The 14,758-nt window shown below is 57.8% G+C and overlaps 1 protein-coding gene across 9 annotated transcripts in view; it reads right to left on the minus strand.

Annotated features, from left to right (window-relative positions):
- Positions 1-3,553: 3,553 nt before the first annotated feature.
- The window catches only part of ZMIZ1 (zinc finger MIZ-type containing 1), a 233,455-nt gene continuing 222,250 nt past the window's right edge, over positions 3,554-14,758 (minus strand). For 7 of the 9 annotated variants that reach the window (XM_036827834.1, XM_036827833.1, XM_036827832.1 and 4 more), the window contains 5 exons: positions 14,574-14,642; positions 13,844-14,088; positions 12,425-12,591; positions 8,739-8,993; positions 3,554-7,253 (listed from right to left, as the gene is read on the minus strand). In XM_036827834.1, the coding sequence (XP_036683729.1) occupies positions 7,146-7,253; positions 8,739-8,993; positions 12,425-12,591; positions 13,844-14,088; positions 14,574-14,642 (844 nt within the window). In that variant the 3' untranslated portion in view covers positions 3,554-7,145. The remainder of the gene's footprint in view (positions 7,254-8,738; positions 8,994-12,424; positions 12,592-13,843; positions 14,089-14,573; positions 14,643-14,758) is intronic. The other 2 variants (XM_036827838.1, XM_036827836.1) reach the window with 2 other exon arrangements.

The raw sequence follows: 14,758 nt of genomic DNA on the forward strand, positions 1-14,758 counted from the left end.
GAGTCCTGACCACTGAACCGCCAGGGAATTCCCACTCGCACTTTGTTTTGAATGGCTGATGAAGAGATCTGGGACTGTCATTTCCTTTTTTCAATGAATCAGTGACACTTGGCAATAGTCACTCAGTTGCACAGTCCTAACAGTTATTCTTTCCTCTCACCTCTCAAATGCCAGAGACATTGTATCAGCTGGCACAGCCCCCTGATCCGTGTGCCATCCCAGGTCACTGCAGGTGAAGATCATAGCAGATGCACGGCTACCCCATGCCCGCAACTGTCACCAGTGATGGCACCTCATTCACATCTGGTCAATGACTCACCTCCAGCATCTCATTCTCAGAGGCTGCCTCCCAGGCCCCCTCCTGGCACCCACTATCTTAGTCTGGTTCCCTAGGAGCAGAGCCTGAGATGGGCCTTCAGATTCCCATGATTTGCTGAGGGAGTGCTCTCAGGAGAAACCTACAAAGGAGACAGTGAGGGTGAAGAGAAGGGGAAAGGGTAGGGTAAGCATCTGGCCTCAGGTGAAGTCCAGCCCTGACCCGATCCACAGGGAACGCTACCCACACTGCAGCAAAGAGGCTGTCATCTGGTGGCTTTTAATAATCAGTCTTTGGCTGCGGAACCCTAGACAGGGGTGCATGTGTCGGGGCAGGAGTGGGTGACGTCCCAGGCAAGGAGGTCCTTGTCTGCTGAGGACAATTGTCTGGTGAAGAGAAGTGAGCTGCTGGCAGCCAACACCCTCAGCAGTGGAGGGATGGGTGCCAGCCAGAGATGGAGAGCCTGACGGACCTCCACTGTACCTAGTGACTATGGAACCCCTGAAGACGATTAAGAAGGCACGGTCAGGGGGACTTCAGGAGCACTGACCACCCAGAAGAGGGGGTTGTCATGGAACCCAAGAGAAGGAGGTTTCAAGGCAGAACGGGCAACCATCAAAGGCAGCTGTGAGGTCCAGTCTCCAAAAGCGGCACGGACTCGAAAAACCAAGGGGTTGTAGGTGAGCTTGCAAGAGAAGTTTCAGAGAACTTCAGAGACGTGGGCTGCAGGGTGTCAAGGATGATGGGTGATCAAGGAAAGACGGAGCAGTCTCCATGAGAAGGAGCAGAGAGAGGCTGGACAGCAAAGGGTGTGGATGTGGCTCTTAGACCCGAGGCCCAAAGCTCCAGGCCTGCGGAAGGGGGTGGGGGAGGGTAAAGGGAAGGGGCTGAAATCCCTCCCAGAAGAGAAGGAGGTGATGGTGTCAGGGGCTGGGGAGGGGCTGTCCCTGACTGGGGAAGGGACACCACATCCTCTGGGCCTGGCGGAAGAAGATAAGGCTGGGGCAGGATGGAGGTAGGTTTGTGGGTGGGGGAAAGTTAGTGAGGGGTCTGTGTGATGGGGGGGTAGCCTGCTTAGAGCAAGGTGGGCGTGGTGGAGCAGGGCGCTGGAGCAGAGGAAGAGGGAAATGGGTGGACAGGTGGAGACACCCTGCCCTGAGGTCTCAGTGAGGCTGGAGACCCTAATTTGCCCTGGCAGCCACCTGCAGGCTGAATAACTTTCCCTGCCAGCATCCTATGGCCTTTTGTGGCGGGACAGTCATTGGATTCAGGGTGAGGGCTTTGCACGGTGGGTTGGGAAGAACGGAAACCCAAGACCCATGGGCTGGAGCATGTGCTGCGTGGTCCGAGTGAGGGGAGGGAGGGAGGGGAGCGGAGGGCGGAGGGGGCAGTGGCAGGAGGCTGAGCTCCAAGCTACTTTGAGCCAGGCCCTTGCTGGACTTTTCCCACGGGCTTTTCTCATTCTAGGCCCACAGAAGGAAGTAGCTGGTCTCAGGAGAAGTTAGTGGGATGGGGTGGGCGGGTCTCCACGCAGCCTTGCTAGAAGGTCGCTGGCCTGTATTCAGCTGTATCTCTGGCTTCAGGTTCTGAAGCTAGAATAGCAGGAAGGTTTGCGTTTTATCATGAATTTAGGGAAGATATGGCCCCGCCTCTCCCTCCCCACCCCCTGCCCACTTCCTGCCTTAAAGGCAATGGCATTCAAGCTTTTTGTTTTTAACCACAACCCACAAGTAAGAATTAATTTTACATCATGATTCAGCAGACACACACACACAACTGCAACAAAAGTTTCACGATACAATCCTCACTCTTACTTTGTAGGGCGCTCTTGATGTTTTCTACTTTATTCTCATCTATTTCTTTAAAAAGTGCTGGTCACAACCCACCAAACTGATTTCATGGGCCACTCAGTGAGGCCACAGGGAAGCATTGCTCCAAGGCAGTGGGGAGCTGGGGGCCCCTTTGGGAAACTGTCATTGAGGCTACTCACCCCTCTTCCAGGAGTGTCTGTTCTCAGAGAAAACACCTCTTGCCGGCAGAAGGCAGTGGCCACGGGATTCCATTTTTAATGTAAATTCTCCTTCTCCCCTCCCCTTCCATCTCCCCCCACGAAGAGAAACTGGCCGCCCCAGAGAAGGCCCCCTATTCTCCATGGGCCGTCCCGTGGCTGATGACACCCTGCACGCGGCCTTTTGGCTCCTCCTGGCACACACACCTGCTCAGATGCAGACGTTCACTCGCTCCTGACACACTCTCCCCCCGCCACACACACATATTCCAGGGGATGTATCTTGGGGTGTCTGCCAGACCCCACTTCCTTCTTTGGACTTGTCCTCACCCAGTCTCTGTGGAGGGAAGGCTACGACAGCCACATTTGCTTCTGTCCTATGGCCCGAGGCCAGAGCTGAGTAAAGGGGGGACGGACGGTGGTTGGCTGCTGGGCCCTGAGAATCAGATTCACTTCCCCAAAGTTCAGGAGGGGACAAGGAAGGGCAGTCGTTTGTGTGTCTGAGGCTGTAAGGACAGTTAGAACCAGAGCCTGGGCAGGGGCTGTAGCAAAGTAACCTATGTAAATTGCAGTCATGCGCAAGAGGAGACCCAAGGTCCCCTTCAAGGGGAGGGGGGCAGGGGTGCTGAGAAGTGGGGTGGCCAGAGAAAGGTGGCCAACAGGAAAGCGTCTGTATTAACTTGACAAGGTACCTGTTCCTAAGCCCAGAGAATCCACAAGGGCTCGCCATCTGAACCCGGCCAGCATCGTACACCCTCCCCGAGTCACACTGGGTCTGGGTCTCCAGCACCCCATATAGGGCCTGGCGCCGTTCAGGGCCCCCTCCCCAGAACCAGGGCCTGCTGGAGACGGGGTCCACCAGGAGGTGAGGACACTGGGCTCTGAACATTCACCTGAGCCAGGTTCCAGGGCCACTTCCAGGGACCCCTGTGTCAGGGGCTCCTCCATCTTAACACCCGAAGCACCTGACTGCATAGTTTTTGTTTTGTATGTTTTATTTTGCAGGGTGATCGGGCAGGGGTGGTGCTGAAAAGCAAAACCAGAAAACACCCAAACCGCTCCTTCACAAAATCGCTAATTGGCCGAACCTTCGTTTTCGTCCATTTATTTAGAAAAAAATTAACATGGGCAAATGAGATACCTCAGTGTTACAACAGAGTATAGAAATGTCTAGCAATAGTCAAATAATTTGATCTTTAAATACAAAAGAACCACATGAACACCTAATATACAGGTTTCATCTGAATACATATTTATTAGATAAATATTAGAGGTTGTCACATCATCTAACTACATACAGCTTTGCAAGACTAGAAATCACAATTAGTTTTCTGACCAGTTTAAAGTATGAAATGATTGCATTGTACAGAGATGTACAGAGACGATGACAGTCGCAGTGGGAGTTACTTCAGGCTGCACGGTGGGTGTGTTCATGTGTGTGTACGTGTGAAATCACCTGCGATCATGATATCAAAAATTATACAAAGTATGAATTTGGTTACAATTTTCTTCTGAAATCCCCGTTTCTTTTCATTATTTCCATAGCACCCTAAAAATACACAGGTGGCAGGACTAGTACACTGAAGCTAAATAGTACATGTAGGTAGAATAAAAACAAAACGGAACAAAAAAAACTCCTTTCTACACAGAGTCAGAGTATATTACATGAGTGAGACAGATGCGGAGAGAGACCTCACAGACGCTAACAGACAGGATCTAGTTTTTTCCACGTGAAGATGGAGTTCCAAGCCTTTTTTTTGTTTTGTTTTGTTCCGGAAAATAAAAACAATACACATTCCGAGGGAAATGAATGCATCTGTTAACATGTCTCTATTTCTCATTTACATATGTACACACGTCCCTTGAGTGGCTGCTGCCCACGTCGCCCTGTCTGGATGGGTCAGGCCGAGGGAGCAGACGTGTAGCTCTCTGGGGGTTCAGGGCTTCCGTTACGGAGAAAGTATTAGAAGTTTCTTAAAAAATAAAAATGGCTACAGGAACATGATACATGGGTAAAGCTTCAAACCAAGAAGATGGGGGTGATTGCTTGTACTTGGGCCTTCCCACCTGCCCGCCAGCGCCCTGTCCATTCTGTGGAGTGGAGACAGAAACATGCCTGTGGGCTGGGTGGATGCTTGTCATGGAGAAGTGGCTTGCTGAGGCATTGTTTTTGCTGAGGTTACTTATGGCTCCAAGTAGTCATCCGAAAGGATCAGGGAAGCATCTCCCCAGAGTTCAGAACCGCCCCTGCTTGGGGAGGCTGTCATCACCTGAATGTGTCACCAACTGGGGCTCGCTACAGCCCCGGACGCCTTGATGCCTCCCCACCACCCCCCGACCTGGCTCCAAAACCGCTCTGGAAGAGTACACGCCCAGAGCGCGGGCTGCAGGCACCACGGTTCTGGAAAGCTCTTTGCTGAACTTGCTGGTGGAGGCTCGCTTGGGAGGGGACCCAGGAAACCTGCCTCAGGTGCCGAGCCCATGGCTTCCTCAGAGATGGTTGAGGCAGGTGCCTGGAGCCTGGGCTGTGGGGAACAGATCGACCCTCTGTGCTAGAAAGCTGTGGATAGGTCAGTGAGCAGAGGGGGACACCCCGATAACAACCAGAACGGACCCCAGGCCTTTCTGAGAAAAAGTTGCACGGCAGGAAGTGGGAACTTCTAAGGAAGGCATCTGTAAATCTGTCTGGGGCAGAACATTCCCAGATGGCCTGACACAGCTGGGGCTACTGGCCACTGGGCAGAGACGGCCACATGTTACCTGGCATCGTCTTGTCCCCACCAGCCAACTGGGGATGGCTCCAAACGGCGGGTGGCCTGGTCTTCTAACTCACTGTACTCACCCATGCTCTTAGTCCCTTCTTCTGTACAAATGGCCCTGGTTGCTTTTTTGTTTTTGTTTGTTGTTTTTCTTAAAAAAGGGACTCGGTCTTTGTCGTTGAGTCAAGGTATTTTAAAAACACCAGCAAAGGCTATAACCAGGTCATGAAAATGTTGAATATTATCAAAGACAATACTAAAATATTCACAAAGATATTTACAAAAGCAATTCTTAAAATAATTGATTTGTATACGGAACACCACGCTGTTTGAAAAAACCTCTGACAACGCGACAAAGGAAAAGGGGCGAGGACGGGACGATGGCAGCTTTCCTACAGAAAACCTTGTGCCGGGCCGTCTGGTACAGCGACTGGAAGTCAACAGCTGGGGCCAACGTTCCGGTCACATCCAGAGGAGTGCTGGGGGTGTTCCCCCAACCCCCAACAGAGAGGGAGACGGAGACTGAGAACACAGACAGTGGACGGGGGAGCAGGTGAGGGCCTCGGGCAGCAGCAGGGGAGGGGCGCGATGAATTTACAGAGGGGACCCAAGTGACCCAACGGCCCAACGTCACCGGCCATGCGGCTCGGGGAGCACAGGGGAGCACAAGGGAGCCTGGAACAAAACGGACTCACGAGAAGCTACCTGGGAGACTCTGAGAGCGAGCAGTTAGCTGGACGGAGCGAAGCGTGGAGGGAAAACCAGAGGCTGCTTTTGCAGGAGCAGGAGTGTGGGGTGAGCTTTCGAGGCCAGAGGGACATGGAGGGAAGGAGAGGCTGGCAGCCAAGCGTGGGGTCTGAGACAGCCACAGAAACACCACGCGACGCTCGAGGGCACATCCTGGCACAGGCGGCGGCAGACTGGGCTGGAGCCGGGGGCAGCCTCGAGCACAGGGACAGACCAGACCAGACAGAGGAGCCGGAGAGAGAGTGATGCCCGGGGTTCCTGCTGCTGAGCCCGTGCATCCCCTGCCTTTCCACCACTCACCTTGCCGTCTGGGTAGACATAGGGGCACTGGGACAGAGGGAAGTGGGTGTCCCACGTAACAGTCTCAGAGAGGTGGGCGAGGGGGGAGCAGAGGAAGGAAACAGGACGCATGGAGAGAAATGGGTCGCTTGCTGTCCAAGTCCAGTGTTCCTTTTCCTCAGATGACTTCGCAGCTTTAAGATGCTGTCGTTTAAGAACAGGGGGTGGCTTGGAGCAAAGTTGTAAGTTGGCCATTTCTGTTGGACTCCAAATCCGGCTGGCGGCACTCCCCCCCTTCCCCAATTAAGGGCACAGTAATTTCAGCTGGGTTCTTTCTCTCTCTGGCCCCCCCAAGGCTGGGCCCTGGCCTGAGTCAGAAGTTGTGGAGCCATCCTGGCTCGGAGGAGGCCTTGACTCCCTTTTCCACCGGTCCCCAAGCAGGAATGGCTCACCCTCTCCCAAACACAGACTCTTGTCTTTTTTTCTCTGCTCTCTGAGAGTGCTTACAGGGTATCCTGGCTTAGAGGTCTGGGGTCAAAGCGATAACCTTGGCCCCTGAGAGTTCTCTTTCCCAGAGGTTTGTGCTTTTCTGTGGTGGGTGGTCGTGGTGGTGGGCAGGCCGTTCTCACTGCCACCAACCGCTGCTGCTGCTCCAAGGTTCGGGGCCGCTGGGATACGGGGGCCCCTCCCTCAGGTTCACAGTCACGTGGAGGCGGCTCTGGGCCAGGAAGCAGGGAGGCCGGGTTACAGTTTAGAAACTGGAAGAACCTGCGGGGCACTGGAGGGTCGTCTGGAAGCCGCCGTCAACGTGTGCCCCCTCCCCGGGCCAGCGCCCTGTCTCGAGGGTCATCTTTGGGGCCTGCTCTGGGCGTGGGCTCCAGACCTGCACCGCCTTCACAGTGCACCCTCCCGCCCCTAGGCTCTGAAGGCCGCAGCAGGGGCGGTCCGAGGGCACGGGCTCCCGGCGGGAAAGTGTGGGGGGCAGATGGGGAAGGAGGCCGCGTGGGGAGGGGTGGCCCCGACAGAGGGGTGGGCTTCAGTTGTTCTCAAAGAGAGACAGGAGGTCGTCATTACTATTGCTCGGCAGGTCGGGGGGATCCAGGTACGAGAGGAGCTCGTCAGGGTTTGTGAGTTCTGGAAGGAGCTGCAAAAGAAGTACAGAAGCTCAGATGAGGTGTCGGCCGAAGGCCGGGCTGGCCCAGGGCGAGGAAGCAGGGCACCCTCGGGCCTGTTCGCTTGCCCTCTACCTGCCTCCTGGGGTCCTGGTCCAAACAGGGGAAACTAACAGTGCCGGTGGTCCCCAGATGCATCCAGGCCACCGTGCTAGTCTGGGGCACACCCGTGCTTATTTCAAGTCTGGGAGAGTGGGGCCCTCAGCCCACCAGCCGGGAAGCCTCCTCACGAACACAGTGTTCCTTAGACCCTGCCACAAGGGGCTGGGGGTCACTCATGTCTCCCAGCAGAAGCCATGTGGCTTTGCATGTAAGGCTGGCCCATCTCTGCGGCTCCCACCGCCCCACACCTCCCCCAAGAGCTCCCGGCTCCTTGCTGAGCCCGCGGCTAGCTGGCAGCACTGCTCTTCCCTGTAGACTCTGGGAAGAGGCTACAGACCATCTCTACCCTCTACTGTGAGGTCCTTGGACTCTTTCAGTCACACAGGGGACCCTCATCAATCTAAAAGCACCTGCCCTGGCCTGGTCTGGGGAGGAGAGTCGGGCAAGAATCCAAGATGGCCCCAAAGCTGAGTGAATCCCATTCACCAGAGACTCTTGCTGGGGCCAAGGGTGACTCTTGCTGGGGCTGGGACGTGAAGGACAGGAGCGACCAAGGAGAGGGCAGGCCTCCTCTCCGGGAATCTAGAGCCTGGGGGCGAGGGGTGGGAGGGGCAAGGGCGGTGTCCCTCGCTGGCAGCCCTGAACAGCTGCCCAGCACCCATCATTCAGTGTCCCCCTTGCCCACCTTCCAGACCATTCAGTTCTCAAGGGGGGTGATCCCTGAATCTCAGCTGCCCGCTTCTGCCTCAGTCACACGACCCCCCCACCCCCGACCCCCAGTGTGACCCGAGGCCGATCCTTCTGTCACCCCACGTGGGGGCCTCTCAGAGTGAGCGATGGAGTGAGCAAAAGCACAGGGCATGGACAACACACAGACAAGAAACTGGAGACACACACCAGCAAGACAGACAGAGGGACCTGTCCCTCCAGCCCCTCCCCTGCCTTGGGCCAGCGAGTGGCAGATGCAGAGATGGCAAGCCGATGTCGGGGAACGGGAGGTGGGAGGAAGGGGGGATGGACCCTCCTGTGCTGCCTCCAGGACCGGCCCAGAGGGACTCTGTGAGGGCCTGGCGGAGGTAGGGCAGGGCCGGGCGGCAGGACTGTGGCCAAGGGGACAGGGGGCGGGGCCAGCAGGGTGGGGCAAGGGGTGTGGCACCCTCGCTGAGGCTTGCCCACTGTGGGGTTCCCCGGTGCTGGAGCCACAGGGGAGGCAGGATGGCGGGGCCCACCCTCCGCCCGCCCACCCCCTCCTCACAGCTGTACCTCCTCCACCCTGGGCCTCGGGCCCTCAACACCCGCCCCTGCTCTCGGGCAGTCCCGGCCCCAGGCCAAGACACGTGGTGACCCCAACTTACATCCAGCGAAGGCTCCGGCATGTCAGACGCTCCCTGCGCTCCGGCCTGACCCTCTAAGGCTGAGGAGGGGTTAAAGGTCAGGTCACTGTGTGGATGGTTGCCGGGAGCGGCCTGTGGCGGTGGCCGGGGAGGCTGGGAAGGAGGAGGAGCCCCACTGTGATGTAATGGAGGCCCTGACTGGCTGCTGGGGTGTGGGACGTGCAAACCTTGTTGCATGGAGGGATGGGGCTGGTCAGAACTGCCAGCGTGTGGCATCTGTGGAGGAGGAGAGAGCAGGAAAAAGAGAGGTGAGGTGACGAGGTACAGCGACGAGATGCCTGGAGAAATGAAAAGCAAACAAAACCAGGAAAATAACAAAACCCCCAAAACAAAGCCACCCCTCTACAAGGCCGAATTCTTTTTTTTTTTTTTTTTTCTGCAGAGAAACAAACAAACAAACAAATCCTCCCCCCAAAACCGCCAGTCAGGGAGGCTGAAGCCACGTGGGGCAGGGAGGGAGGCGGCCAGGGGCTCTGAGACTAGCAGAGACACTGAGGTCGGGGCCCAGGCCCCTGGGAGCCCCTCTGTCTCCCTAGCCCGGACACCAGCACAATGAACAACAGCAAGGGCAGGATGGAGAAGCGAAATGGGCATGTTTCCGGGGAGCAGGGAGGCGGGCGGGAGTGCTGCTGGCGGTGTGGTGCAGGCCCGAGCCGGGGCGGCGGGGAGCAGACACGGACGACAGCATGGGGCAGGCGTGCAGCTCATGGGGGTCTGCGCCTCCACGTGGGTCCTGGTCTGGGGGCGACACGAGGCACGCTGGCTCCGGAGGCAGCCGGGGCCTCGGTGTAAGCTCTCCTTGCTGTCCTGGGGTAGGACGGAGTTGCGCCCAAGGTATGACCTGGGGCTTCTGAGTCCTGCCAGACCTTCCTGCTGGCCACCCACCTAGGCAGCAACAGGCGTGCTTCTCTCATAGATAACCTAGGCGCCCCCCTCCCCCTGCCCCCACGTGTGTACTGAACCATCGGGGCTATGGGTGGGCAGGGGACACGAGTGGGTGAGATTTAAACTTCCCCTGTTGGTCTGTTTGCTGCCTCAAGCAGCCCTGCCTTCAGAGTTCAGATCTCGGAGTGAAAGGCCAAGTCTAAGTCTGGGCCCCCACCCCCGGCATCCCCAACGGCCCCCGAGCCCCCATCGCACTTTGCGAGTGAAGGGAGCTCACTGACTGGCCAGGCCTCTCACTTGGAATGGGCAGCCAGGTGACCAAATGTCTCCTTGGTCAGTACCCTCCTCCCAGCCCTGTCTTCTGGGCCACACAGAAACACTGACGCTTCTTTCGTGGGTTTGCAAACGGCAGCGACACCATCCCTGATCTTCTCCAGACACCAGTTCCTCTTCCTGTTTCTCCTAAAAGCTGCTCCCCAAGCCTTGCTGTGGGCTGGCCCCTGCCCACGGTCCAGGTGGCCCTCCGCAGCACAGAGCCCCTCCAGCCCGGGCCTTGAGAACGAGGGATGACCACGTGACATGAAGGTTGCTGACCCTGGGGGAACTCCGTGTGGGATGCACACAAAGTAAGAAGAACCAGGAGGGGCGGGAGGGACAGCGCTCACAGCTGTCGGCGAGGCCAGCCTGTGACGCTCCATAGTGACCATTCTGGGAAGTGGGGGGCAGGGAGGGGCTCCACACTCCTGGAGCAGCCCGGCCCCAGACAGACAGCCCCCAGATCTGCTGACACAACTAACGCCCTCGGCCCTGACGTCTTGCTGGATTATCTCAGAACCTGGAGGGGCAAGCGCTCTCTGGGACCTGCTGACACACCTGTCAACCTCCCACCTGGCACGGGAGAGCCTTGGGTGAGCCAGCACCTGGTTGGAGCCCTCCCACCAGTCCGTGCGCCTGGGAATCCTTCCTGGCCTCGTGCTCAGCCGGGTCAGGCTGCTCTGGTTGGGCAGGTGGGTTGTTGACCTGTGACTGCAAACACACCACCCTGCACAGCTGTACCTCTGGGTCCAGTTCCCATCTAACAAAAGCCCAGAAACGGACAAGGACCGTGCATATCTGAAAAGCTTCCTGGGGGGGCTGTGAAGTCAACTCAAGGGCTTAAGTCCCTCTGCGAGGACCCTGGTGGCAGGGCTGACAAGGCAGGAAAATGCCTTGTTGGATGCAGAAAGCACACAGCACCCCCGCTGCCATCTTCCAGTGCTGGGCATTGTGAGGACTCAGAAGGTGCCAGGTCAGTGTGGAGCAGGGGTGTGAGCTGGGTGATTCCTGGACATGGAAGGCTGAGGGCCTGGGGAGCAGGGCTGGGGAAGGGGGCCAGGAGAGACGCCCCCAGAAATTGGAATCCCCATGGGGCAGAAAGTAACTTGCGAAAACATGGCTGAAGGCTGGTGAAAGCAGCTATTTCCAACTTGGCATTCTGGGTTCCTGCGGGAAAGCTGCTGCAGTGCCCCTCATTTAGAACCCTTCTGGTTAATAGTCACTCCTGCTGAGAATTGGTGGCTCTGGTGCACAGGATAGTCCCTGGCCCAGTGCTGGATGTTCCCCAACTCCATGTCAGCTGTCGGGAACACAGTACAATCCAGAGGCCCCTTCCTTCCAGGCCACATGATGGAGACCGGGAGAGCTTGGAGAGGCACCTTCGGGTGTAGGCCCAACTCCACTGCCAGGCATTGGCGAGACTCCTGGACCCTTCTCTCTGGCTGCTGTGGCCCAGGACCCACTGCCAGGCCCTCAGTGACTGCCCCTCCTGCTAAGATGAGAGACCAGGGACAGAAAGAATGACTGAGGCCTCAGTCTTCAGCCCTTGGGCCTCGGTTTCCTCAAAACCCCAACTGTTCTTCCTCCATCCAGGCACTGCCAGAACTTTTGCTCCATTAGCTCGAGGCCTGTGTCTGTCTTGCTTACACCTGGTACAAGGCACAGCCGGGAGACCAGGCTCAGAAAACGTCTGCTAGATCAAATGCAATCATCCATCGCTGCCTAGATAAGGACTCGGGAGGCGGCCAGGCCTCCCACCACTGCTGTCGGCGCCACAGGAAGGGAAGGCCTCTGGACAGCACGGGACACCTCACCTGAAGGGGCTTTCTCAGCAATACAGTGTGCGTTAATATGTGAAACAGGACGAGAAGTGAATACTCTTGGGATAAGTAGGTATCCTAATGTTTCTTTTTGCAGGAGGAGGTGATACCCTGAAGATTCAGAGCCCTGGGGAATAAGTGCCTGGGTCTGGGACTAAATTCTAGATGGCTGGATGAAGCTACAGTAAGTCAGCATAACAGTGTGTGTGTAAGACGGGGACACAGGGGATGGGGCTGTGTGTGTGTGTGTGTGTGTGTGTATAGGATGTGTGTCGGGTGTATGGGGGGGTGTGGGCCTGTATGTAGGGGGTGTGCAGGCATCTGCATGTGTGCATATGCTTGCAATGTGTGTGCAGGTAAGAGCTTGAAGCTTCCCCCATCTGAGAATCTGATGTCCTGGGTGAAACGGCCAAATCCAAGGACACTGATGGGCCATGACCCAGCCTCAGTCAGGCCTCCCACGCCCTCCTGGGTCCTGAGACTCAACTCTCAGTCCTCCCCTTTGCCTGGTAGGGAACTAGGCAAACATGAGAAAGGTCCAGGGGAGCCCTCTGTCCCCCTCAGCCCCATACTGGGGCTGGGGGCACGGGGGAGGTGGAGGGTCAGCGGCGAGGAAGAGGTACTCACAGTCTCCTGCATGGGGTGACTGAGGGGCTTCTCAAGGGCAGCCATGTTGTTGGGCATGTCCGGGGGGTGGGAGAGCTGGGGGGGCCCGTGCATGAAGTCGTTCATGGACGTCCCGCCGGGGTTCCCGTGGGGGAAGTCAAAGTTGCCATGGCCCTGGTAGCTGTTGCCTGGGGAGGGAACAAGATGGGGAGGGATGTGACCCAGAGGGAAGACGGCCACCCCAGGAAACTCAGAGTGTAAAGGAAGAACCAAGGCCCACCCTCCTGCGAGGCTAGAGTCGGCTCCTGCAGCCGTAGACCTCAGGGCTGCACAGCGGGGCAGCGATGCAGCCTTCTCCCGCGGGCCTTAGCACCCCAGGCCGTGTGCTGGTGTACAGCCACGAGCAGGGCTAGAGTGGGAGGAGAGGGTGGTCGGGCTCCTGCGGCAGGAAACATGGAATGAGGCCCGAGTCTGAACTTCCCACAGGATCTGCTGAGCGAGGCCCCCAGACCTGCTCACCCACAGCCCCCATGAGGCTGCCCTTCGTCACTGGGACCACCCAGGCCCAGAGGGGGAGGTCGGAGTCTGCCAAGTCCACAAAGAAAGCTGGGCCAGATTCAAGATGACACCCTCAGAGCCAGATGTCTGGCCTCCCAAGCCGCTGCTTCCTCCACCACGTGGCCACAGTGAGAGCTCAGAGGATCAGCACACTGGAAAGCTGGGGTGCTCAGCATGCTGTGGGACTCTGGCTAGGTAGGCTAACCTCTCTGGGCCTTTAATCATCCAGGAGCCCCAGGAACCTAAGAGCAGGGGTTCTGCGGGGAGCTGCCATGCCCGGTGTTTGGGGGGTGGGGGGTGGGGTACTTTCTGGGAACTGAGGGCAGTGCGGTACAGCTTGCTCTGGGCAGCAGGAAGTGAGGGGGCAGTGACAGTGACCTTGGTGGCCGAAGGCTGGTGCTCCAGGCCCCTGGACCCCGTCTCTGGAAGGGTGGGAGAGTTGCAGGGATAGGGACAATACGTAGATGTCAGAGGGAAACACGGGAGGGCCAGGAGCTCCAGGAGGAGTGTGGTCTTAGTGCCCCCAGCAAAGCAGGCTCTGAAGCCCCTAAGCTTGGCAGCTGCCGACCAGGGAGATCCAGGAGTCGGGAGGGAGGCTGGGCAGTGGGGGGTGTGAGAGGTGGGAGGCTGGCTCGCGGGGCAGTTCCTCACTCATGACTTCCCAGCTGGGTGCCAACCCACAGGGCTGGCTGGACGGAGAGGGGGGGATGGCATTGCACGGGTCGCTGTACCCCCAACTTCAGCTATGTGGGATTGTTTTTTGAGGGCGCGCGTTACCTCTGCCTCTTCACACCACACCCTCCCTGCACCTGCCACCATCACCCCAGAAATCCTGGGCCCCTGCTGGGGCTTCTCCCTCCCTCCTTGTCGGCCATCACCCACCTTGGCTGCTGTAGTCGTTGGAGTTGGTGCCCCCGGGAGGGGGTGGGAGTGGATAGGGGGACGGGCCGGGGCCCAGGGCTGCGATCATCTCCATGACATTGGGCATGATCATCTGGCTGGGACTCATGGTCTTGAACCGCTTGGACGGGATGCCGTCAGGGTCATCCTTAATGTGGAGGTCCGACTTGATGGGCACTGGCCGCCAGCTGCATGTGGGGTCAATGGTGACCTCTTCAAACTCGGAGCTGGGGGGAGCAAGGGGGCAGAGCTGAGGCTCTGGGGTACCGGGCTTTGGACACGAGGGCCTCCAGCTCGGACAGACACTGTGATGTCCTCATCCAGGCTCCCTCTGCCCCCATTCCCACCACACTCTGCATAGGACAGAGGTGTGACAGATTTTTATAACTTTTGAAAGATGGGGAGACTGAGACTAGGAAAAGCAAGTGGCTGGGCATGGGGCAGCGGGCCCCAAAGCCTCCACCCGACATGCGGCCATGTCAACTTCCTGCTCTAGCTGAGCTTGGTCCTTTCTGGAAAGTTCATTTGCCCCCAGGTACAGAACCCCTTAAATTCGCAGAGAGGTGAGGGATGTGGGAAAATGGTCTGCCGGCCAGTGGGGGATAGGGTATCAGGGGTGATCACATACTCACCTCATGCAACCCAGGTCAGCATCCCGCCCACCCCCGCCTCCTCCCCCACCCCCTGCCCTAGTGTGGGGAGGCCCACTTACTGTTGGATGGCATTCAGGATGCCCCACATGTACTGATCTACCTCCAGGCCCTCGAGCAGAGCGGTTTTACTGGAAAAGGAGAAAGGGGGCTTGGCCTTTGCTCCTGGACCCTAGCGGAGGCCACAGCCCACTCCTCCCCACTGTGTCCAAGAGACCCGGGCCCTGCCACTGGTTACTACTTGGGG

This window comes from Balaenoptera musculus, chromosome 16 (genome assembly GCF_009873245.2).
Source record: "Balaenoptera musculus isolate JJ_BM4_2016_0621 chromosome 16, mBalMus1.pri.v3, whole genome shotgun sequence".
In the NCBI taxonomy this organism is placed as follows: Eukaryota; Metazoa; Chordata; class Mammalia; order Artiodactyla; family Balaenopteridae; genus Balaenoptera; species Balaenoptera musculus.